The following is a 26,644-nucleotide window of genomic DNA, read 5'->3' on the forward strand; positions in this document are numbered from 1 at the left end:
AATGAGTTTATCGAAAAATCACATCTCTGTATTTATATAGTCCGATCTTATGTTGTATTAAATTCTTTTTTTGAACATTTTTATGTTTTCATAATGCCGAGTACCTGGAGTGAATCTTTGCGTATTAAGGTCATGTTTTTTAAAATCAGAATAAAAATTTGTTTGCTTTCTCAAGTATTTTTTGTATTACAATAAATTATTGATAAATTGGCGAATAATTTAAAACATACATTTGTATTACAGCAGGCTGGTTAAGACAGTGTAAATATATACACTTAAAGAATTACATAAAGACTGTTGATTCAATTTAAGTAATTTTAAATAGCGATTTTAACTCAGATAATTAATAGTTCAAACAATATTAAATTTTTAATAGTCCAAAATCGGAATATTTTGCGAGAATTGTCTTAAACACGTTTTATGTTTCGATTTCAGACTTCGTTGTGTGTTACCTGAGAAAATAGTTAATTTAAATTATCGTACAATATAGCATTTTGAGATCGCATTTGAGATGATTTCAAACCCTTTGCCTACAGAAACATTTGAGTATAGCACCCAACTAACTCGATTGCTTTCATAAAAATGAACGTACTGTAAAGACATTTTTATTTTAATCAAATGCAGGCATAAGGAAAACATACCGGACTAAGCAAGTGTCTATATACTGATAAAAATAATACTGATAAATATTAAAAAAGAATTGTATAAAAAGAAAACTGAGTTTTTTAAGTTTTATGGAGTTATCGTTCCTCTATCCTCGTGTCTAATTTTCTTATCCTGTGAATTTTCGAAAATTGCTTCTACAAAACCGAACCGTAAAACTCGTATCGGATTACTGAACTTTCTGCACCGTGATTGGTTGAAATAAAATCGAGTCGTCCAAGTCTGATACGGGCTTAAGGACTGTCCCCGGTGAATTCGCGAACGCTCCGTCAATCGCACCATCTACGATGGCCGACAGTCAAAGACTCCGATACACCTCGGTTTTGTGGTTACCTTAATTTATTGACAAAAATGTAACGGCTCTATTTTTAATTGGCCATGTTACCGCCTCATACGGCATGACAATCGTCTCCTCAATCGTGTTTATGTTACTCTTGTTTCTATAACCGCACACGTGCTTCTTACTTGAGATCTCCGGGTTTGACATCGACGCGAAGATGTCTTCGAAGAGGTACATTCCGATTGTTTTTGCATCTTTCTTTTCCTTTCTTTCTCTCTCTCTCTCTCTCTCTCTCTCTTTCTTTCTTTCTTTCTTTCTCTCTCCTTTTTTACTTTTCGACACGCACTGGTTTGACTGCACCGAATTGTCTTTGAGATATTATTTATAGCGACAAAATGGAGTGTGAATCCTCCGGCGAACGATTTTTGGCTCCCCGACGATTGACCTCTCTGATTCTTTGTCCTTTTATTAACCTGCAATTAAACGATTGTTTATCATGTTGTAATCCCTTCTTTGGAATCTCTCCTGTGATGAAACAACCTTGTTAAAATGAGCAAACTTTTCAGTCCTGAACGGATAAATAAAAATGACCAACTGACAGACGAATTTAGTTCACCGAGATTTCGAATCGTTCCAGCTGAAAATAAGCCTTGTGCAAAATGTATAAGAAATACTTTCACAAATTTTCTAACAGTATTGATATAAACATTTGTTGCAGAAATATTTTGTACATTTTTATTGTTATATTTTTAGTGAATTAAAAAAATTATCAGAAGAAAGTCTGACGAGACAGCCAGAAGAAGTGTTTGATGTTATATGCAAATTAGGAGAAGGGTAAATCTGATATTTATTTTAATAGCAACAGACAGTTTCTTTTTTATTGCTTCTAAATATATACTTCTGTGCAGGTCCTATGGATCAGTTTATAAAGCACTGCATAAGGAAAGTGGACAAGTACTCGCTATTAAACAAGTACCAGTAGATACCGACTTACAAGAGATTATTAAGGAAATTTCAATTATGCAACAATGCGACTCTCCATATGTTGTTAAATATTATGGAAGTTACTTTAAAAACACAGATTTATGGGTAAGTTGATGTTATGCTTTGTTTTATCGTTTCAAACAAACTAGACTACTTGTCGATACTAATACAACTTGTAGATTGTGATGGAGTATTGTGGAGCTGGTTCTGTTAGTGATATCATGAGGTTAAGAAAGAAGACCCTTCAAGAGGATGAAATCGCGACAATCCTGAGTGATACTCTAAAAGGGCTGGAATATCTTCATTTGAGAAGAAAAATTCACAGAGACATTAAGGCTGGAAATATTCTTCTTAATAATGAAGGCCATGCAAAGTTGGCTGATTTTGGTGTAGCGGGTCAATTAACGGTGAGTTATTAGAAAATATTTTTGGACCGAAATCTACCAAATCTAAATTAGATTCTCTGGAATAGGACACCATGGCTAAACGTAACACAGTCATTGGTACACCATTCTGGATGGCACCAGAGGTAATACAGGAGATCGGTTATGATTGCGTGGCCGATATTTGGTCTCTGGGAATAACGGCCTTAGAAATGGCCGAAGGCAAGCCGCCATACGGCGACATACACCCGATGAGAGCAATATTTATGATTCCGACTAAACCACCACCTAGTTTTAGAGAACCTGATCAGTGGAGTCCAGAGTTTATTGACTTTGTCAGTGGGTGCCTTGTAAAAAATCCCGAAGAAAGAGCCACTGCAACTGAGCTTTTGCAGCATGAATTCATAGGTGAGTAAAAGATTAAAATTTGTATTATGGTATTTTATCAATTAACACACAACACACACAAGTTTATGTTATATGATGTAGGCAATGCTAAACAGCCTAGTATCTTGAGTCAAATGATTGCTGAGGCTCATGAAATACGAGAAAAACAGAATGTACATAGAGCCCACATTATAAACAATGTGGCGATTAAAAGTCAAAACCAAGCAGAAGATTCAGTAAGTACTTAAAACTAGTCAATACCTCCGATTAGGTACACATGGATTGTCAGTTTCATATCTGATATTCTGATGTTGCACTCTTAATCTAAATGTAAATCAATAATGTACATCAAAAAGTATTTAAAAATACCTAAAATATTAAAAATATATAATATATCCTTCATTTGATTAAAGGTGATTTGAATTCATATAGCCTAATTGTGCAATATGGGAAAAATTAGAGATGCTAGCAGTTTACGTATTATATATACATTTACATGTATACCTAACATTGTGTCTCTGTATAAGGACGAGGACGATTGTAGTGGAACTATGAAACCATTACCAGAAGATAGCAGGACTTTGGTACCAAGTCATGATCTTCCAGACACGGGTACTTTAGTTTCAGCGATGTTGGACTTGGGTACAATGGTTATTAATAGTGATACCGATACTGAAGCTACTATGAAGAGTTAGTAGATCTTAATTAATCTTCAAATCGTAACAGAAAAGTGATTTACAACTAATTAACATTCTTTTTAGGACATAATACTGGTTCTGTAGAATCCAGCAAGAAATATCGACCATTATTCTTAGATCATTTTGATAAAAAAGAAGCACCTGAAATCGGGAAGGTAATCTTTCTTTCTCATATTAATTTTCTAGTGATCTATGTATAAAATATTAATAATATTAAATAATATTGTGTATATTTAGGGTAATGGACAGATGTTGGGAGCACACAATATAGAAAATGCGAACCAATTGGAGCAACAAAGTCCAATCGAATCTCATAGGTTTCAAAGTCATTTGCAACTACAGTTACAGAATCAGATCTCTCATCCCATACCAGAACAGCCATATAACAATATATCAAAGTTTCAAAATGTTTTTACGGAACGTGATTTTGACTTTGTGAGTAAAATTTTTTTCCTCCAACATTCTTATTTTAAGAATTTATATAATTAATTCACGCAATATGTTTGATTATTAATGTAACAGGAGAAAGTAATTTATCACTTTTTATTCTATAATAATGTACAATTCACATTCTCTGTATCAAATTATTTGAAATAATGCCGCTTTAGGCATTATAAAAAAACGATAACTTGAATATATAGAGAAGCCGTATCCTGCAGTTGAAGTTTCTCTCCTATGAGGAACTACAGCAACGAATGGCTAATCTGGACGCGGAAATGGAGCGAGAGATCGATGAGCTGAGAAAAAGATATCAGACGAAGAGACAGCCTATTTTGGATGCCATTGATACCAAGCGGAAACGTCAACAGAACTTCTAACAGTCCTCCTTTACGCGAATAAGTGATGATGGATAGACAAAGGGTGTACAGTTGTATAAATGAATAGATTTTATTCGCATCATCCCTGGTTTCATCAAAGAGAAGAACATTGTTCCCACACCGTGAATATTTTACCTCATAAATGGACAGACGTGTAGCGATTGTGAATGTTTCCTGTTTACTCGCAAATCACAATATTGCTTTTCTTTATGAATCCTGGGATATTAGAGTAATAGCTAATAGCCTCACGTCATCAATGTAAATTTTACGCGATTTAGGTGAAAAAACAATCACAATACTTAATTTTTGTATTATGTTTACCTATATTTACTGTTAAATATATCCTATTCTTATAGGGATATCTGAGACTCCTTTAAGGTCGTTAGAAAATAAAAAAGAACGCAACAAGAGTGCAGAGACAAATGCATCATTACAGTCGTTTTTATCGAGAAAGAAATTTTGTATTTACTTGGAAAGAAATCGGTATTTTGTATCGTGCTACGCTAGTCATTTATAATGCCATTTTATTCAGAATATAAAAAGATCATTAATTCATGTAAATGCACTTAAATGGCTAAGCAGTTTCTTGAGTGTGAATGCTCTATTTAATCATGACAGTTTGAAATAAGCGAACAAGGCTGTAAGATTTAATTAATTTACTTTTTATTCTACTGCCATAGATAGACTCTCTACTCTCATTCGTCTACTAATACTAACTACTAACTTTAGTTTATATCAATTTTCTATAATAATTTTTACTTTTCAAATTGCAAACATATTCAACACCAATATGATCGCAATTCTAAAGTAATGAATAATGTTTTTCAGTATGCAGCACCATGACAGAAAAAAATGATGCCGCATTCTATGATATTTCATAAACGAACTTACTAGTATTAGAGTCTTCCGCGCGTATATTAGAAAGTATTCTCCAGTAATGCTCTAATTTACTTTGTCTTGATATAAAAATTGTTGAAACTGAAATTTATCAGATTTCACTAACGATAATGATATTTTTAGAATAATATAAAAAGTACGTATGGGGTAATGCCTTACAATAATTATTTTATGTATAAAAGCATTAAAAATTTTTGATCACATATTTTTTTGTAATCGAGTTACAAAATAAATATATTTCTACGTGCCATTAATACATATGGCGAATAATCATAGTGGAAGAATAATCCCTTGCTGACGTCTGGGCTATTTTGCAAGTAGTGAAAATAGAGCTATACTTAAATGCGCTATAACAAGAACTGATCTTCAATTTTCTTCTTTTAGAAAATAATACAGAATAACATATTTTTGATATAGAAGATTGCACATTATCAATGAAATAAGGTCCGAATTTGAAGCATATATATTATCCATAATCTTGATACTCGCAAACAGAAGTATAATATTAATAAGATTTTGCAAAAAAAAAGAATGAAATTGTTTCACAAATGAAATTAATTATGCTTCAATATCGTTTTACATACAAAATGCAATAGGTAAACTGTACATAATTTTTTTTAGAATTTTTTAAATAATTTAAATGATCATATTCGTTCCAGTATTTGTATATTTGTTAAAATTGTGATGATTTTATTGTACTCTCATTTTATAATTCACATACGATATGTCGGAATATGAGAATGTTTGTAAATTGCATTCTTACATCAAATTATAACTTTACAAACTTTATATTTTTACATTTTATGCTGTTATAAAATCTTCCTTGAATTTAAGACGTATGTCCATAATGTTCTGCGCTATATCTGTTTTAAGAGTAAAAATAGTAAGACAAAAGTTTATAGAAAAATGTCACAAAGAAGTACACTAATGCATTTTCTACACGATTATCAGTCATTTAGCCTTAGCTAGAAATCACTTTTCAATACGGATTTATAGTTACATATTTTATTAGGGCAATAATCCATAATAATCCGTCTTTATTTTTCCACTTGAAAACATGGCTTTGTATTCATATCTAATCATGACAGTTTTATGACAACTCCATAATTTTACATTCGTATTGTGTATTGTATAATCTATTACAGTGTTTGGCTGAAATATAGAGACTGAAGACAGAAGTATGTTTTCCGAGTGAATGATTTAGTGAAAACTATAGTCTGATAATAGAACGTAACAATATATAGAATGATTACTATTTAATATTGAAGCGAGAATTATTAATAATTTTGTTTAGATAATGACTAAAGCAAATATTAACATGCTGCCTTTTCAATCAGTTTGTTTAATTATAATAAAACATTTATATATAAACTATGCGCGTTTGATCTCTTTAGTTTTTTTTTATTAATGATAGAAGCGTATTAATACTAATCCTATTATTAAGTACTTCGTGCACAAGTATTTTTTGTATATAAAATTTTGATGCAAGTTCATTTCCAGTTTATATCAGATTGGTTATCATTGAAATTGGACGGTATATAAAATGTACAAAGAATGTTCTATAAAAAGTTATCAATAAATATAAATGCATTTTAATCACATACAAAACACACTAAGTATGCATCATTCAACAAAGTCTTGGAAACTACCCGTACCATTAATTTTTAAATTGGAAAGAGTATTTCAACAATTTGTAAAAAATATCTTAAAAGACATATATATATATTTTTTTAAAAATTGTTTTGATAAAAAACATATTCTATTATTTTTTTTTATCTCTATGCTTCCACATCATAATCTCAAAAATTTATTTGGCTCATAAATCGTCATCTCCTATCATATGAAAAACATTATTTTCCACGATATCGAAATCAGTTGATTGAGTTTTGTCAACACCTCTTGAATCATCTGATTTTTTTGATATCACAGCCGACCACTTGTTAGTAAGTTTCTTTATAATTGGTCCCGATTTAGAATGATTATTATTCACACATTCTTGCAGCGGCGATCCTGTGATGGTACGACTTTGGCCATCTCTCATAATATACGTCCACGATTTTCCAGACTCCGTCTATAAATAACATACATTTATGGATGAGAAAACTTGATTGCATTTACATAATCTAAAACAGTTTATATAACAACCTGAGTTTTACTCCCAACTACACATTTCTGCAACAACTCATCAATCATAGTTTGCAGACAAACAGACATTAAAATTGCTTGCTTGGATACAATTGTAATCCATTGTAATTCATTCCTAGCAATCAGATATTCGAAAGATAATTCCAAACTGCACTCATTATTATCTTTATGATAATCCGTTCCCTAGATATATTAAGAATTTTTATTAACAGTATAAATAAAATTTCCACTAAAATATTCATAACATTTACATTTTGTATAGTAGTTATACGCCAGCATCGCATTCGTGATACTTTAAACGCAACTTCGTGCTCTTCAGACGATAATACACGTAAATTCAATTCATTTTCACCTATAGCAAGTAACACTTTCGAGCTACGTTCAGGATAATCACAATAACATGGTGCAAATTGTATGTAGCCATAGTATTTCAAGAGACGAACTACATTCAGGTACTGAAATAATAAAGACACCATAAATTACTTGAGGATATTATTTGCCTTTCACAATAAATGTACCTCTTTTCTACTCTCAGATTTTTGCAGATTTTCCAATTGATGTTGCGCCTCCTTGGTAACTGGAATCCAACCGCTGCGAATTTCTGCAACCGCTTGAATGTACAGTAAGTTTAACGTTACCGGATCTTTCAATAACTCAACATCATATGCTATATCCCAGTAATTTTTTCTGAGGACAATTCGCGTAGTACTCGTAGAACTCATATATTTGTATGTTATAAATGGTGATTCAAAATTTTGTAATTTCCGCATCACTAATTAAAAAAATAAAATACATATATTAAAAAAGAAAACAAAATATGTATGTATGTTATAATAAACTATAAAAATATATATACTTACTTTCAATGCTACCGGATAACTCATCTTGTGTAATAATAAATAATGCAAAATGAAAATGGTATTTTTCTGCTAACTTTATATGTTTATATACCCTCTGTAGAAAAGAATATATTTTAACAACTATCATGTTTATATGAAAAGTTATTTACACATTAATTTATATTAGAAATAATATATACCTTTAAAACTTTACCAGAATGCTCTTCTGGTAAAATATTTAATGAAATTTTTGATCCACTCAAAAGAAATATATCTAAAGTTTCCTGCTCGGACAGATCATTTGCACTTTCTTGTTGAGCATTCAATAAAAATCCATTTAATATTTCTGAGTTATTTATGGCTATATTTTGACCAATGGACTGAATATATTTCTCCAAAGCCAGTCGCCGTTCCTCTTGCTGTGTAGCAGTCAAAGGAAAGAACTTCTTTGGAGGAAATATAGGTAACAACATATCCAGGTCCTTTGACAATTGTACATGCAGATTGTATAGTTGTTTGTATCTTGCAGTACAATGAAATAATCCATTGATATGAATATTATATCCCTATAATTTCATAATGTAATATAAATCTATAAATTAATAGTTCATATATTATAATAAATTTTTATTATATAAATAATTAAGTATCACACAATATATAATAAGTAATAAATAATTGTATCAACTTACAACATATGTGTTCCCAGCCTTATCTATAAATTCCTGAGTATCTGGTATAGAAAAGTGCATCTTGACAGTACAAAAATATATTGAAAGATAAAAATATTATAAAATCACATTATCTGTGGTGAAATTTGTCAACTTGGTACTCTTTTCAACATAACAGCATCTGTGAAGAAAAATAAAATGTTAAACTAAAAAAAAAAAACATAATTTTCATATTTTCTGATTTACTGGAATAAAATCTACGTCTAAAATTAAACACATGGAATCTTGCAAGTCGCTGTACAGTGAGTCATTATTTGCTACGAAATGACGTTCCCGGATACAAGCTAAAGCGATTCCAATCCGCCCACCGGCCGAACGTGTCTTGTCCCCACATTTTCTTAGAGAGGAACGACCCCGAAATCCGGATCGCGGCGGAAAGATCGTAGAAAGCGATGCCCCAATAATCCCGAAGCCACGGTGGAAGTCATGGGATATTCTTTTCCGAGCCGAAGTTCACGACAGTCACATCGACATCCGTTACGCGTTCCCATACTTACATTGCTATACGACTATCGTCGTTTGTAGGACCGCATATGGACCTAATCGGTCACTCACGCCCACTCGCGCGTTATGTTTCACGCGATTATTTCTACTGACACGCATTTAAATCCCAGGACGGCTCGCGGCTGCTCCGCCGCGAGCGAGAACGTGTCATATGCGCTCGCGAGTTTGCGCGTGAATGACATGCATCCATGCATTTAGTTCATTTACATGGGGAACACGGATAGAGGCGCCACTAACGCTGGTACGGAGTTTGAAGCACTGTTGGAGTGTTACAAATTACAAAGCTTGAAACGACGAAAAACTCGATGAAGAAGCAGAACTGTGGGAATGATATCTGCAAAATGTTTTAGTTCAGCAAGGCATTACTGATGATGATATAGCTCAGGTACAAAAAGAATTAGAAGAAGAAGAAATAAAATTACAAATGCATGAAAAAGAATCATAGAAACTTGATGAAAAAATTGAATATTTTACAACAGAAGTTAGTGTCTTTGCGTGCCAAGGAGTCTCAACATTTAAACAATATTAAAACTATGGAAGATTATATAAAGAAGGTTTCCGCTGAGACAGATCAATTAAATGCAGAACGCAAAATTTTAAAGGAACAAATTCAGATAGGAAATGTATACAATACGAAGAATTAATCACAATTGTGAAAAATCAACCAATGTCTAAGACTGAAAAAGAAAACATTGTTAACAAATGTACAGAGATTCAAAACTACACACACCAATTTGATGAGCATTTGAAAGATTTCCAAAAAGAATCATACACTTTAGATATCAAATTAGCGACTTTCGTTAATAATCTCAATAAAGCAATATTAGAATATAATAAGGAAGTCTTTATATATGTATATTGATAACGACATTGGTGTAGATTTCGATGAATTGAAGCTTCCAGAAAAAGGATTACTAGAGCCACAGATAATGAATGTAATGCTAGAAAAGGTCACTTTGATAAAAACATTCAAAGAAATATTGATGAAGCAATGCATTGAGACAGAATCTCGCTTATTCATTCTGACACTGTAAAATTGGAAAAACTGCAAGAAGAAATTAAATCTTTGCCAGATGAAAGCAAATTGAAGGATGAAATATCTCACATTAATAAAATAGAAACAGATGCAAAAAAGAAGAAAGACAAACTTACAAAACATATAGAAGATCTGAAAAACGAAATTAAAGAAATGCAAGACATGATGCCAGATATACAAGCGATAGACTTCGAAGTTCGAAATAGAAGAGGCACGATCGAGACAAATTATGATGCAGTCAAAAGTCAATAAGAAGACAAACGTTTTTAGAACAAGCTGCCAAAAAATTTTTTGAAGATTTTTATAAAATTATAAAAATATTTATATATATTTCGCGCATGATGCGCATAATACATCAATTATCCTTGTTTAACATTTGATGGACAAAAATGATACATTATGTGCTTCATGTATGAAACGGAACGCACCCGTGGACATGGTGATTTACCTTCTCTCTTTTGTTATAATGTTATGAAGTGAGAGCTAAATAAAACAACATGTCTACGGGTTGCGTTCCGTTTCATATATGAAGCACACAATCAGGAAGTAAGATATAAGGAGACTCCACTCCGTAAAATAAAAGTGGACCCATTTTAGGTTTCGAGTTCAGCTTCCGATTCTGATGAGTGCGAGTAAGAGAAATGATCATTTCTCTTACTCGCACTCATTATGCGCAGCACTACTAAATTCACGAGCGCTGCGAGTGTCGAGAATCGGAAACGGGGAACTCGAAACCTAAAATGGGTTCATGTCTTGTAGACTGGCGAGACCGAGTGGAGTCTCCTTATATCTTTCTTCATGCACACAATATATCATTTTATCTTTGTTGTCCACCAAATGTTAAACAAGGATGATGGACTCCTTTTGTATGCTTTCCTTTTAGATGACACACTCGACACAAACGTCGTTCTATCCTTCTTAACATTCAACGAATGATAAAGATAGAACGATGTTTGTGTTGAGTGTGTCCTCTAAAAGGAAAGCATACTTTATCTCCTTATGTGGAGCATAGGACGTCTACCAGACCTCTTCCACTTTTGTCCGAGGCCTATATTCGTTTCTCGAATCAAATTGTTTTCAGATTTGTGGGTCATTGATCTACAGAATCCTACCTCAGGAAGATATTAGAGACATATGTATATCTACTCTGGGGCTCTATTCTTGAAAAAGAAACACATACGAAAGTCTAGGGAGATACTAGAGTATACGTAACGCGTATACTATAGTATTTCCCTAGACTTTCGCATATGTTTCTTTTCAAGAATAGACCCCCTTGCTGGATGTATACGACCTACAATTTAACGCCGAATTCGAACGGCGCTGATATGATCAGATAGAGATCTTTTGATCATCAGGTAGAGCCATTTTTTGGCTCATTAAACGCGAAAAATCGCGTTTTGGACGCACGTGGGATTGAACTCGGGTCTACAGATCGCGAGTCAATCGCACTGAGTTTATTTCAAATAAAAGATTTTATAAATATGTTTTCATATGCCTGGTTTATGCTTCAGATCTTAATCCCAAGATCCTAAAATTCAACCAATAAAGCTGCCAGTTCTAACCGAAATTTGAACTCTATTGGCTGAATTTTAGGATTAAGCCTTAAGACCGAAGCATAAACCAGGCAATATATCGCAGGAGAGTTCAGAAGAACCACTCGGCCGTCTTTACTCGGCCGCGTTTTGAAGGATCGGGATGCTTTCTATTTTATATTTTTGAAAGTGTTGCCGACTTCGATTGAGCAATTGAACCTCAGGGCCTCTTTCACCAACGCCGATTAACTTAATCGACGATTAGTCCATTGGAATTGACCAATCGCATTTATCATTTAGTTTTGACGACAGACGCGATTCGTCAATTCCAATGGACTAATCGTCGATTAAGTTAATCGGCGTTGGTGAAAGAGGCCCTTAGTGTCGTGAAACAAAAGCGACATCTAGATCGAAATAATTCAAATACTCACTTTTGATCACGCTTTTTCAGGACCTCGTCCATATAAGTTCGGTTTCCTGGATTCCTGGTCTCTCTCTCTCTTTCTCTATCTTTTATGTATGAAACTATGCTTGCGCTAAAAGATTATGGTAACAGCGACGAAAGTGAGAGTAGTGAGACAGAAAATGTCGACTTCGCGTTCACGACTAATCTACAAATTTGTTCTGCCCCGGAAGTCGTACCTACTGTAAGTATTTACGTTCGTTCATTTTTAATTATCATTTTTAAGGTTATGGGTGCTTTTTATTTGGTGATACAAGTATCGGTCTATCTTTGTTGAATATTACAAAAGATAAAATGATGTTTGTGTCGCTGAATGAAAAACACGCTCACTATTATTACCAACATTTTACAAGTATTCTTACTTCTTTTTGATAAAGAATAAATAAACAGTCATTTATATCGATATTATTTAGGGAACAGAATTGTGTGTAAAACACATAGACTCGACTGCAACAGAAGTTACACATAATCCGAAATATGAAGAACTTTTTGGACCTGAGGTAGGACCAGAAAATCCATTTAAGACGCAGCAGCAACGTGCGGTGAAAAATATGTTGTCTGGATATGTAGAACGTGCACATATAAGTGAATTTCAGTTTGAAAATCAAAGGAGAACATTTGCCAGTTATGGTATGTATAATATAATATACAGTTGATGATTCATAATTCTTCTATCTCATTAGAATCTGGATTCTCAAAACTATTTTTATTTTATACCTCTTATAATCAAACAAAATGTTTATTTATATTTGAGTATCTTAGATATTTGAACTTAAATCTAATAAATTCAATAGAATAGAATAGAATTTTTATTTACTTCAGCATATATTTACAAGTGAAGAAGGAGACTTGGTTTACAATTTTCCTTATTCATCCATACCTTTTGTTAATAAATTTAATATTCAAGTTTTAGTTAATTTGTCTAAATTTTTCTTATTAGGATATGCACTTGATCCAACTGTAGACGGTAGTGCAGATGAAGGCAGAATTATGATTGGTGCAACAGAAGCTGCAGAAGAATCAGGCGGTAAGACTGTTTTTGAAAATACTACCTTAAGACCTTCGGACAAACGAAAGCGGCATAGAAACAATGATGCATCAGATATAGAAGGTTTTTTGGGTCCTTGGGGTGGTTATATTGATGAGAAACGAGTAATCAAGCCAAGTGATGAGGAAGCTGCTGAATTGGAGGAAATCTTAGCCAAACGAAATAAACGAGGAAAACAGACGGAGGAGAAACCACTCGAGGAGAAGACAGTGTTACATAGTAATGTCTTTATACATATATATCTTATATTGTATATTACAATATAACATATTAGTATATTTATTATTAATAACGAAATTGTTTCATACATAAAATAGCTTTTAGAATTTAATTATCTAGTTTTATGAAGATAATATTTAATCTCAACATGAATGTCATTTTAAAATGTACTTATAATATTTAATAATTTTATATTGTAGTCAAAGATAGTGTGGATTATCAAGGACGCTCATTCTTGCATGCACCTCAGGATGTTGGCGTAAATCTCAGATCAGAATCACCACCCGATCGTTGCTTCTTGCCAAAGGCACAAATTCACACGTGGGAAGGCCACACAAAAGGCATTTCGCAAATTCGATGGTTTCCACGTACAGCGCATTTATTACTGTCTTGCAGTATGGATTGTCGAGTGAAGGTATTCAACGAAACAATTATCTTAATTTTATCTGTGTTAACATATTATTCCTGTATAAATATCACAAATATATCTTATTGCATAGTTGTGGGAAGTATATAAAGACAGAAGATGCGTTCGAACATACTATGGACATCGACAAGCTGTACGGGACATAAGTTTTGACAATGACGGCAAACGATTTTTATCAGCGGCTTACGATCGCTATGTGAAACTTTGGGACACAGAAACGGGAGCTTGTATTAGTCGCTTTACAAGTAGGAAAATTCCATATTGTGCTAAGTTTAATCCAGATCCAGATAAACAGCATCTGTTTGTAGCTGGTACCAGCGATAAAAAGATTATTTGTGTAAGTAAAAAAATTAATTTATCAACGTACTAATAAAATTTAAGATTTCGATGATACGGATGCGCGCACGCACGCGCACACGAAAATGATCTCATATATATATATATATATATTTTTTTTTTATAATAAAAATGCAACACACCAGCGAAAAAACAAATTATTTTTATTTAAATATTAATAATTTAATATCTGTTGCAGTGGGATATACGATCTGGCGAAATAACACAAGAATATGATAGACACTTGGGTGCTGTAAACACTATCACATTTGTTGACGAAAATAGACGATTCGTCACAACCAGTGATGATAAAAGTCTTCGAGTTTGGGAATGGTACAAATTCACTAATATATGTAAAAAATTATTTTTGAAGAATGGAGTTGATCTATTATTAACAAGTTCTCTTTTATAGGGACATTCCTGTAGATATGAAATACATAGCTGATCCATCCATGCATTCTATGCCGGCGGTAACGCCGTCACGAAATCAAAAATGGCTCGCTTGTCAAAGCATGGATAATAAGATCGTTATATTCTCTGCGTTGAATAGATTCAAAATGAATCGAAAGAAGACCTTCACAGGACACATGGTTGCGGGATATGCTTGTGGTTTAGACTTTTCACCAGATATGAGGTAATTTATTTATAATATGTAAAAAAAGTGTGCGTTTTTTTTTGTAGTGAAAAAGATATATGCAATATATACCTTTAAAATTTGATTATTTTTATAATAATTAAATTTTTAGTAATATACGTATTCTTTTATTTTAGTTATTTGGTGTCGGGCGATGCAGATGGTAAATGCTACATATGGGACTGGAAAACGACAAAGTTATACAAAAAGTGGAAGGCGCACGATGGGGTGTGCATTGATGTATTGTGGCATCCACATGAGCCTTCTAGACTTGCTACCGCTGGGTGGGATGGGAAAATCAAGTATTGGGATTAAAATATTCCCAACGAGTCTTAAGCCACAGTTAAATAGCTTTGTTAACAGATATTTTGTATATATTTGTAAATAAACAGATAATAATAATTATAGCAAAATAAAATTTTTTAATATTAATTAATTGCTATTGACAATGCTTTTAAATGAATACATGAGTATCTTACATATTATAGATTATATACAAGTAATATTAAATTATTTTTATAATTAAAGAAAATCTGTTCTTATTTTTTTTAATCCTTTCAACACTTACTTGCTAAAACATCTTATTCAATATTAAATATGTAATCGGAATATATTATAAATATTCGTAAATATGTGAATAGAATATATTTATTACTCTTCAGCATATACAAGCCAGGAAAGGACTTGGTTTACAAATATATAGATAGCCATAAACCATTTACTCATCCATATCTCATTTGCGCGCGGTTGCATATATTACTTCACTTATATTACCTTACTGCATATATTTTTACTTAACTACTATAATTGTTTCTATCTTTAGTTTTATCCTAAACCTTTATTTCTTTTAGTCTTGAAACCCTTTAAATCCTTTGTTTACTTATTTACCTACTTGTTCATGCTTATTTTATTATTGTTATTTACAATTTTACTCTTGTCCTAGCATTTGTTCTTTCACATTCTAGTCTCTTTTATTCTTCTCTTCTACAACTTAAATCACAAATCTTATATCTATTTTCTATAATACACCCCTGAAAGCAGTGTCTGTTGTCTTTATCACAGATATGTGTCGCTATTATTTCCTACAGACCTAAACTTTAACTCTTTCTGTTCCATCCTTCGATATATTGCTCCGTGTTTCTGCTATTAATAAATTACATTATATTAAGAAACCCTTTCTTCTACTTGTAAAAATATATGTAATTAAGTTTGATTATTTTAATAAAAGACTCGTTGCTATATATGATAACGACATCTATAACGCAATATTGAATCCTGTTATCTGGCTATATATACACGAATATATTACTATATTATTTATATCTACTACTATTTATTTTTACTATTATTTATATTATTTAATAAATAAAAGATTTCCGAATGAGTACATATCCGCCTGTTCGATCGTAAAATAAATTGCAAAATAATAGAGGACACTTCTACTCCATTTAATTTTGCCGCTATACGAGAGTTTTTTCATTAATTGTTAGACCTGTATATCGCTTGTCTCCAACGCTCCCCAATATCCAGTTAGCAACCCTGTTCCGTAAATCTGGAGTGAAAAATCAATAGTCAGTGTATATCGTACGCAGTACGCTTGTGCAGTCACTCCCGTATTGTAGCTCCAGTTGGAAATACGTAACGATTATATCTCCGACAATTCTTCTCACCATCTCTCATGCCTGATACAGCATCTCACTCATGAAATCGCTTGTGAATTGTATGCGTTATGCTAACGCCAAATTCTTTCAAGACTGCAGATAGAAGTAGTGTCTATTACACACAATAAAGTGTGGAAGGTAAGTTTATACATGCACGCATCGTACACATAGCAAATATCCAGCGTTTATTTATGAAACCTAAATTCGTCATTTTAATAAATATATTGATAAAGAATAAATTCTAGATTAAAAAATAATAGATATTCCACGTATATCTAAAGTATTAAACATTATCTTCTCTTTGTTAGCAATTGTTATCTTGTTTTGATATTATGCGAACAAATTAGATAAAAAATAATGGCTGCGTTCAGCAGAGGAAGTAGCTTTGCAATTGTAAAACTCTTTAATATTGATCTTGTCCAGTTCCTTCCTGGATCTAAATGTATAAATCAAATTATACAAAAGAATTTTGTGACTTCAGAATTTTTCGTATTTGAAATTTATACACATTTTTTCATAAATACTTCATAATCTTTTAGATTTTCTAAGTTTTTTTCAGAAATTCTATGTAGAAATTATATATGTGCTTATAGAATATGTTCTTCAATGTTTAGAAATAGTTTCATAAAATTTTATAAAGTGTTTTCTTACAATATGTCGAACTTATGTTTTCTGTAAAAGCTCTACAAAAAATATATTTGTGCCATGCTTAAAAAGATTAAGGTGGAAAATATATGTTAATGATACAGAAATATATAAAATGTGTAAAAATCAAATTATATTACGTATGTTTGATGAATTTTTTTTTGGCAGTAAGATAAAAGAAATATTAGATATACAATCGGTATATTAAATTATAGGAAAAAGTATCCTTAAAGGATGGATGGACCCGGATTAGGATACTCATATCATCTTCCATCCGCTGGTTGGAACCTCAAAGTCAGAAATGCATTATCGCAGTTTAGTGACATTTTTAGCGAATTTAACAAATATATCGCGCCGGCTTATCATCATGACCGTTGCGAAAGGTACGTGATCTCTCCGGAAGATCGTTTAAAATCGAAAATTCAGTAATAATAGAAGCAACGACACAAAAGCTGCTTCATTAAATAATATTTTACTGAAAGTATTTTAATTATAATTCACTCCTTTTCTTATCAATTAATAAACGAGTATAGAGGAATTAATTAGAAAAAAATGAACAAACTTTTCAAAATTATATATATATATATATAAATCTGACAATTTTACAACATTTGTATTTATACATGTAAAATAAAGATGCTTTTTCATTATTAATACGTTCACTGTTTATTTGTGTGAATTTGTATACACATAACAACAATTTGTATGCATCAGTATATTGTTAATTTAAACTCTCGTATACATTTGCTTCATAGATCCGTGCAAATGCGTTTGTATTCGATGCATAAAAGGGAATTTGTCATGGTATTTGTTGCCTTTTTTGCGTGTTTTGGATTAGCAGTTTTTATCGGCCTCGCCGGTGAGTATCATTGCTATAATTTTCCGCTTACTTCAGAATAAAAAAAAGTCGACAGCACTACTATTATTAACCTCATCAAATATATTGAAAGATATCGTTGCATTAATGCTTTTAAAGGACCGCCTATAACGTCGACTAGCGAACAGAAAGCGCATTTAAACGGTACTGAGATGGCCACTGGTCCATTCATCATGAAGACACCTTTATTGTCCACGTATAGCCAGCAATTATGGGTAATTGCCAAGCTATCAACATCGAATAACGATGGTATCGTATGATTTCTAATCGTTTGAACTAATAGAGAAAAGCATTTATGGAACGTAAAATTTGTTACACAACAGGATATTTATTTAATTAGATTTTTAGATGTTATCATACATGATGATCATTCGATGTCAATAAAAAAAAAATCTTTCTTTTTATATAGATGTATTTAGTAAAAAATGAAATAGATTAAAGACAAAATTTCTTAATTTTTTAATATTAAAGTTCTTATATGATGTACGACTACGATTGAGATAACAAAAATCCTGCAAATATATCTGTAATTTAATTTAGATCATTATTTTTTTTATTTTATCTATATTTATTCTATCTATATTTTACAACTTTGTTATTCTTAAACGTTAATTATGGCCGATAATTTGTAGATGAGAGGTACGATAAAGGATTTCAAGTAAGCGTTTCTATAGATGGTATCACTGCTGATCGTAAGCTCGTGTCCGTACTACCTCCAGAGGCTGGACATAATCGGTAAAAATGCTATATTGCGTTTTCGAAATTTTAATTACATTTGAAGCATAAAACGAGATTGTAATTAATAAAAAAGATTTTTTCTATTTTAACGATATATTTGTTGCTTTAATAACACACAATGAAAAAAACTATAAAAAAATGAAGTTTGTATTATATTATCGAGTGAAATGCATAAATGAATACAGATGGATCTCTCGTGATCGAGTAATAATACGTGAAATGACGATTGCTATTGTTTTCTAGAACGAGACATTTGAAGTGTGAAAGGCAATCTTGCGAGGAATTAGTTGTCGTCCACCTAGGATTCCTCGATTATAGCTACTATATAATTACTGTCCGCTTCCATGGACTCGAGAGCTTTCATCAACGATACACGATACGAGAACTCACATTCTACGTCAGTAAGCACTGCATGAAATGATTACATTTGTTTGGATACAATAATTCCGAAATGCCGATCTTTTCTTTACATTTCTCCTATTTTTTCCTGTTCACAGTTTAAGAACTACAATCCAGCATTCACGCAAATAGAAATCTGGTTCCGACTGATTTTCTTGTTGGCCACGTTTGGAGTAATGGTAATTCATGACCACTATGATAATGATGTAGAAGATAGATTAAAACGAGTCAAAGGTTTTTCGTTTCTTCAAAATTGAACAGACGGAAGATTAGATGATTGATCGAAATTAAAGATTAGTTTTAAAATGTAACTTTATATTTCTATTATATTATTTTAGGAGTTATATATAGATACACATTATAAAACATAAAGAAGTTTAACTTCTTATTGTACCGTGTCGGTTTCGAGTAACAAATTTAATAAAATAAATATACTTTGTTTAATTAATTACCTAAATTTGATGACCGGAAATTTCGTAAAATAGATTCTTATCGATTGTTTTTCAACATGGCTCGTTTTTTTCCACGAATATCTAGAATCTGTTCTAGAAACTGAAAGGAAAAATATATCGCTTTCAGTGTTGGTTCGGCCATTCGCTTAGAAAATATCCACTGCACGATTGGTCGATAGAGCAAAAATGGATCTCTATACTTCTTCCATTACTAATTCTGTACAATAGTAAGTTTTTCTAGATTCCGATTTTTTAAATCAATATACATGTTATCAATGTTTTATTGATTTTAAATTGAATAGATCCACTATTTCCTATGACGTTCTTGATGAATTCTTGGGTACCGGGAATGTTGGATGCAATTCTGCAAACGACTTTCTTGTGCGCTATTCTCATGTTCTGGCTTTGCGTCTATCATGGCCTAAGACAGGTACTGATATCATAAAAAATTGAAAAACATTAATTGATAATAATGATAATGAGAATGTACAAGATTATAATAATAGAAAATTAGTTGATTAATCCAGACAGCACACAATATTTACAAATAAACAAAAGGAAGATAAAGAATAACGTGGCTGTGAAAATACAAACGAAGAATAATCTAAGGAGCAATATAGCTACAATGCTGGATGTCAGTAGCGAACGTTATATATTTAAAAAACTTTTATGTCAATAGTATAAAATAATAAAATAGAATAAACTTTTCGATCATATTCTTATCATCTTCAGTATAAGTATGATTGTACATAAATTAGTTCAGACGCAGTATGAGTGTAAGACAAATAGTCAGAATTAACATTTACAATTAATTTACAAATATTTTATAAATATTTATAAGGCTTATTTTGAATATTTTGTAAATATTTTTGTGGTCTTAGATTGTACAAATTATAAATATTTATTATAAATATTATAAAATATTCAGTAAATGTTGTAGTAAATGCTGCAAAAATATTTAATAAGACATAATTTAAGTAAAAAATATTTACACAAATATTTATTTATATTTATCATAAATATTTTGTGCTGACTGGGAATTCATTACACATTATTTATTTATTATTAATAAATCATTAACATTTGAAATCACCTTTTAGAAATAAAATAAGAGAATCTTTTTATTTTAAATATTAATAGGAAAGAGGGGTAGAAAGAGCTTTGTTCTACATACAGGGGCATCTTATTGTTAAAACATTTCAGTCGCGACTATCCCGAACTGCGCGAGCTCCTATAAAGGTGGATTCTGACCTTGACAGAAAAGCAGAAAGCAGAAAAGCAGCAGTTCAGAAATTGCACTGGTAGTAAGCTGGGTAAGCCGTATAGAAATCCGAAACCAGTGACTAGCAGTACGAGTTCTGATTTGTTGCCACTTTTCTACTTTCTGCTTTTTTGTCTAGGTCTAAATCCACCCTTAGGTCCTTAGTCCTTCGTGGCTCGTAGATACATATAATAGGATTATGTTTGATTAATGATGAACATTGGACACAATCTACATATTATTAAAAAATTTATAACGCAATCATAAGGATAAGGACTTTTTATACTTTCACAGATTTGTTTCGACAGTATAACGGGTATGAATGTATACCTAAGGTTTTTAAATATCCTTCCATTCTTAATAGCTAACATTTCGTTTTACGCATGATGTATTTTTTATTTTTGTTCACCGAATGTTAAACAAGGATACACAATTTTTATACATATTTATTATTGTATGTGTATTACAATATTTGTAATAACTACTAGTACAATAGAAATATAAATAATTTCAATACACAATTTATGAGCCTAAGAAGAAAAAGTATTCAAAGCTACTCCTCTCTCCCCTATATTTTATTTTAAATTGAAAATTTTATGTTTTATATATATTCTGTTATTCTCCTTACAGTTTTATAATTTATTTATTTGTTTAGAACGAGAGACGGCTCATCACGTTTTATTTGCCGAAGCTCTTAGTGGTGGGTATGTTATGGGGTGCAGCATTGACTCTTGCTACGTGGCTACGTTGCACTGAATTGGAGGATCCCACTTATAATTATGTTCTCGATACATCAAATTATTACGTAAGTTGAATGTACTTATTAATATAAATTATTACAATAGAATATTATAATTTATTTATAGATCATTATAATACATTATTAAAGATATACATACGAACATCTATTATGTTAGTGTATAAAAATGCCTTCTTATTTTCTTCACGCTTTTTTGACAAACACATAGGTCATAAACAAATTTTTTTATTTTTAAAAGAAAAAATTAATTTATAAAACAATACACCATATTTTGCCTTACAATCTTAGCAAGTCTGACAATTTGAATTATAAGGCCAATTGCACACTTTAAGATGTGGGTCAAAATTTAATCCAGTGGGACACGTTTGCAATCGAAGCGTTCCCCAATTGCACTGATAGAATCGATCACACAAAAATGGATGTGGCAGTAACAGCGGATCCGAATAATGAATTGGGCATTGTGGAAAAGGTCGTGGGCAAATCCTAGATGAGTCGCAACCACCTTGCCAGGGCCAGGTACACACCTGGAGATCGGGATTGAAATGCATTCCTTCTGGACACGTGAAAAGCATTGGCTTGCCCCAGTCACATTTGTAGAACTTAAATTGTTATAAAATTATGTTTTTTTTATATGAAGAAATTTAATATTCGGAATATATCACAGATAAATTATACTATAATCAAGAGAAAAAGAGAAATAAACTTAAAAAAAAAAAATTAGTACATCAGATAGTATAATAAAAATTAAAGTCATGATCGATTTCTTACAATTTACTTAGTTCTTCTTTTCCTCGAAGAAACTTACCAAGCTACAGTTAGTCGAATGAGGTAATAATACTGGATGTCCGTTGTATGAGAGACCGGAACATGGATTTTTCTCTTCCATTTTAGTTGTGCTCATGCTTCTCATGATATTGATCTTGAGCTTCACTTCGCACATCATTCTGATATCAGGATCATTCTCATGCATGCGATAACGTATTCGATCACGGTTCTTGTGATTTGTTGAATCTTCCGGTGGACACAAGAGTTGCATCGTGCAGCTTACTTGCAGTGGCTTTGGATCGCTGTATTTCTCAATATCTTTTTGTAATTCCATCGGACATTTAACAATCGTAAACAACCCACTGATTTTTAGCGAAGCTTGTAGTATAATAATACCGATCGCTAGTTAAGTAAACAGCTATTTATTTATTGATACAAATAACTTATCGTGTTAATCAAATAATTAAGCAGAAGAGCAATTGTTCTCTTCATTTTGAGAAAGAAAAGAAATTTGGAGCAGTTACCGAATGTAAAATATCTCTCTATTTTATTTTAATACCTTTTTATAATTCTATGCGGAGAGAGAGAGAGAGAGAGAGAGAGAGAGAGAGAGAGAGAGAGAGAGAGAGAGAGAGAGAGAGAGAGAAATATACATTGTATGTTAGTGTTTATTGAATATGACCATTTTTTAAATTTTTTAATAAAATTGTTATATATAAATATTATATTTACTTAAGTAAATATAATATTTAAGTAAGTATTATATTTACTTAAAATATATAGATTTGAAATATATGGAACAGATTTTCAAAATGCGTTTTTGTCCAAAATTTGTAATTTTTGGTCAGCGAAAAAGAAACTACACACAAGAAAACTATGCACTTTACAGAAAATAATAACATGTCAATTAGTAGGATGTGAAATATTAAATAAAATTGCTAAACAATTACTAAAAATGTTAAATAAACACATTTTTAAAGTCTGTTCTTCATATTATATGTCTATAAATAATCTTGTACAAATTATAATATACATTTTATTTCTATTAACTTTTATACAATATATTAGGATTAAAAAAGTTATTGGATTAAAATATCTCTTTATTAATTCGCACTAGTATTTTCTCAAAGAAAAGATTGAAAAAAATTAAGGATAAATACTCACTGAATTGTCTCATGTTCAATTGTTTACAGATAGATAAGCCAAAGATAATTTTACTGTAACTATTATCGAACGCTTATTGTTTCCATACGTCAGTTGCAACTCTTCCTTCTTGCACGTTCGATCGCGATTCAATACTGATATAGATAATTTCTCAAGGGTTAGCAATTCTCATGTTGTATTTCAAGATCACCAGTTCTTGGTCTTTATTTGGTATTGAATTGAAAGTGGTATAGAGATCGAAACTGGTCTCTGCTGAAGAAGAACGACAAATGTGATTTCACGATAGAGAAACTATCGATATACAATTATTTATAATAAAACAGATACAGAGTAATTCAAATTTTTAACTTCTTACTGTGTGACGATTCTCAAAAAAGTAGTTTAGATTCAAATTTAATATCATATAATTATTTTAGAAATAAAGTCTTCTATGTAACGTATATTATATTTTGATCACAATTATTACAAAAAGCTCAACATATTTGCAATCTATCAATATATTCGAGCACATGGTATGTTACCATGATGTTGAGAATGGAAAGAAATTGTAATGGCTTGTCTTGGCAAAATAGAAATGTGATTATAAAAAAACGAGCGAATTCAGACAGCAATTATTAGATTTTTATATTATTCGTAAAATGTAATTTGGAAGAAGACGCGATAGAAAAAAAATTTAACAATAATTTATTTATATTCTAAAAGTTGTTTGTAATAATATTAAGAATAACCTAATAATCGAAATATCTATTGATAAATAAAGAGTATCAAGAACTTATATGCAGTAAGAACCAGCGTTGTCTTGTATGCTCCTTTGTTACTTAATTAAACACACACATTAGATACACACACATAAAATATGTGTTAAATCTGTACTTGTGATCTTAACATATTCGTACTTTTGTTTCCAGGGCTTCAAGGTATTCTTTTTCACAGTGGGTGGTTTCTACATTGCGTATCTGTTGCTTCTTATATTAAGGGCATACAGCGAACTACGATCTATGCCATACTTCGGTAAATATATTATTTAATTATATTACATGACTAATACAACACACGGTATTATTTGAGCAGTACATTCACAGTGTTTGCGTTCAAGCAGAGAAAGCAATTATTGAAGATTTTTTAATATGATTGGTACACTTAAATATACCAAGGAATTAAGAGTAAAAATCAATATTAAAATCATATTAAAGAATTTTACAGTAATTGCAAAGCTGTTTTTTCTGTTGAATGTAGTCATTTTTTGTTTAACGTTTATGAACACGTAAAGTGTGCGAGAAGGTTCCAATAGCGCACATCGCTAATTAACTAATTTAAAATAAAATATTCTCATTGGTAAAACAGTGAAAAGTTGCTAAGCACTGGCCTATGTGAGTGGACGTGTGCTATCGCACAGTGCGCTAACGGGACCCTCCCAAGTGTGCAATCATTACTTAATCTGTTAATCACTAACATTATTGACGATTCGCGGATAGTCACGGCGTTTAATTGTAATCTATAATTTTAAACTTATATATGTCTCAGAAACTACTATTCGGAATGACAAATAACTAATTTTTTTGTTTTATTTTTTCGAGAACTGTCTTGTTGTGATATTTTGATTCGCGAATTTGGAGACACCCTGTTTATGTAGATATACAAATATTTTAAAATTGAAATGACAGTGCACGGATGATATTTAAAAAAATTTTATAATGAACTATCCGCGCGTCTCTATCATTTATTTATTTTGAACGAAGCGGAACGAAAGACATTTAACATATTCGTTTTTCTATTGTTTCACAAGAATCCTCTCTGTTATACATTAATCTTAAAATTATTATATCTTTGAAAAATGTACAATTACTTGAGTGTATAATTTGTTTTGCAGATTTACGTCTGCGATTTTTGACATTGCTTGCCGCGGTGGTTGCTGGCGTCTGCAGTTTGGTTACTGCTCGTCAATTCGGAGCCGGTGTATTAGAAGATAGCTTCGCTTCTCGCCTTTCCACTTATTACCGCACATCAGCGCAGTTTATGGCTCTTTATGGTCTCCTTAATTTTTATTTGTACACTATGGCATACGTTTACGCACCTGCATTGCAACAGGTTTATGGGCAACGTGAGTGTCTATGAAGAAACAATTGTATTCCATGCACATAATCTTGTATTTATTTACAACATTAAATTTTATAAAATTAGATAAAAATACTAAAAGAATCAAAAAGAAACAAAAAAATATAAAAAATCTCTTACGTAATTATTTATTTATTGAAAAGAATTATATATATATCATTAATGTTATTTATAAAAATAACACTTGTAATATTGTTTATTATTATTGGCCTCACATTATTTATTTTTTTTTCTATTTTTCTAACTTTGTTCAATTATGAAGTATCGTTATAGAAAAGAGTAATTATAAAAGGATTTTATAAATGTGAATTTCTTTTTCAGTCTTTTTCGTTTCTTGTGTATTACACTTGTATCATTAATTCAAATATGTGGAATCATATTCGTATAAAAACATAATTTCTTTGTTATATTTATTGCAGATTCATCAATAACAAAAGATAGCCCTGCGTTCTCGATGTTCAACGATTCGGAGGAGGAAGTAATATACGGATCGGACGAAGACAGTCGGAGACCGTTGACTCGCTCTTCACGAAACGCAGAGGATAGTGACTGAGGGCCTTAAAAAAATTTTTGCTAATCTAAATGTAGATCATTACATGAGAAAAATCAATGAGGAGACTTTGATTCATATTTCTATTCTGATTCGTTGCAATACTGCCGTCATATTAAAAGTTGGAAAAACCAAACTAAAAGTCATGTAAGTAGCTTGTTGAAGAATCAAATGTTAATTGTAAACAAAGACTTTGTGTCATGTTTATGCAAACTTTAAGAGATGTATATATT

General features: G+C 31.4%; 4 protein-coding genes and 1 pseudogene across 6 annotated transcripts; 4 read left to right on the plus strand and 1 right to left on the minus strand.

The window, feature by feature from the left end:
• Nucleotides 1-1,005: 1,005 nt before the first annotated feature.
• On the plus strand, nucleotides 1,006-4,661 carry hpo (serine/threonine-protein kinase hippo). Of its 3 annotated transcripts, none has more exons than XM_018542739.1 (10): nucleotides 1,006-1,174; nucleotides 1,697-1,777; nucleotides 1,852-2,032; nucleotides 2,107-2,334; nucleotides 2,400-2,718; nucleotides 2,800-2,933; nucleotides 3,225-3,387; nucleotides 3,459-3,550; nucleotides 3,633-3,830; nucleotides 4,037-4,661. In XM_018542739.1, the coding sequence occupies exons 1-10, from the start codon at nucleotides 1,161-1,163 to the stop codon at nucleotides 4,211-4,213; spliced, it is 1,587 nt and encodes a 528-aa protein (XP_018398241.1). In that variant the 5' UTR covers nucleotides 1,006-1,160; the 3' UTR covers nucleotides 4,214-4,661. The 3 variants fall into 3 exon arrangements, with proteins under 3 accessions (XP_018398241.1, XP_018398242.1, XP_018398243.1); XM_018542740.1 differs by having other exon boundaries at nucleotides 4,055-4,661; XM_018542741.1 differs by having other exon boundaries at nucleotides 4,004-4,043.
• A 2,237-nt stretch (nucleotides 4,662-6,898) lies between these two features.
• Snx17 (sorting nexin 17) lies at nucleotides 6,899-9,493 on the minus strand. The gene is made up of 8 exons (XM_018542750.1): nucleotides 9,323-9,493; nucleotides 8,787-8,946; nucleotides 8,295-8,660; nucleotides 8,116-8,209; nucleotides 7,774-8,027; nucleotides 7,507-7,710; nucleotides 7,256-7,438; nucleotides 6,899-7,181 (listed from the first exon to the last, which is right to left on the minus strand). Exons 2-8 carry the CDS (start codon nucleotides 8,844-8,846, stop codon nucleotides 6,927-6,929), a joined length of 1,416 nt encoding a protein of 471 aa, XP_018398252.1. The 5' UTR covers nucleotides 8,847-8,946; nucleotides 9,323-9,493; the 3' UTR covers nucleotides 6,899-6,926.
• Nucleotides 9,494-9,536: 43 nt separating this feature from the next.
• LOC108776173 (centrosomal protein of 162 kDa-like) lies at nucleotides 9,537-10,670 on the plus strand (annotated as a pseudogene).
• Nucleotides 10,671-12,343: 1,673 nt separating this feature from the next.
• Nucleotides 12,344-15,361, plus strand: LOC108776211 (pre-mRNA-processing factor 17). The gene is made up of 8 exons (XM_018542749.1): nucleotides 12,344-12,544; nucleotides 12,774-12,990; nucleotides 13,301-13,627; nucleotides 13,828-14,042; nucleotides 14,128-14,391; nucleotides 14,590-14,723; nucleotides 14,803-15,024; nucleotides 15,162-15,361. Exons 1-8 carry the CDS (start codon nucleotides 12,413-12,415, stop codon nucleotides 15,337-15,339), a joined length of 1,689 nt encoding a protein of 562 aa, XP_018398251.1. The 5' UTR covers nucleotides 12,344-12,412; the 3' UTR covers nucleotides 15,340-15,361.
• A 1,405-nt stretch (nucleotides 15,362-16,766) lies between these two features.
• LOC108776208 (transmembrane protein 181) lies at nucleotides 16,767-26,414 on the plus strand. The gene is made up of 13 exons (XM_018542745.1): nucleotides 16,767-16,823; nucleotides 17,546-17,713; nucleotides 18,086-18,189; nucleotides 18,307-18,456; nucleotides 18,840-18,942; nucleotides 19,189-19,342; nucleotides 19,443-19,523; nucleotides 19,924-20,023; nucleotides 20,099-20,226; nucleotides 21,713-21,862; nucleotides 24,655-24,757; nucleotides 25,617-25,847; nucleotides 26,281-26,414. The coding sequence occupies exons 2-13, from the start codon at nucleotides 17,565-17,567 to the stop codon at nucleotides 26,412-26,414; spliced, it is 1,587 nt and encodes a 528-aa protein (XP_018398247.1). The 5' UTR covers nucleotides 16,767-16,823; nucleotides 17,546-17,564.
• Nucleotides 26,415-26,644: the final 230 nt, after the last annotated feature.

Source organism: Cyphomyrmex costatus, unplaced genomic scaffold, assembly GCF_001594065.2.
Source record: "Cyphomyrmex costatus isolate MS0001 unplaced genomic scaffold, Ccosl1.0 scaffold344, whole genome shotgun sequence".
Taxonomy (NCBI): domain Eukaryota; kingdom Metazoa; phylum Arthropoda; class Insecta; order Hymenoptera; family Formicidae; genus Cyphomyrmex; species Cyphomyrmex costatus.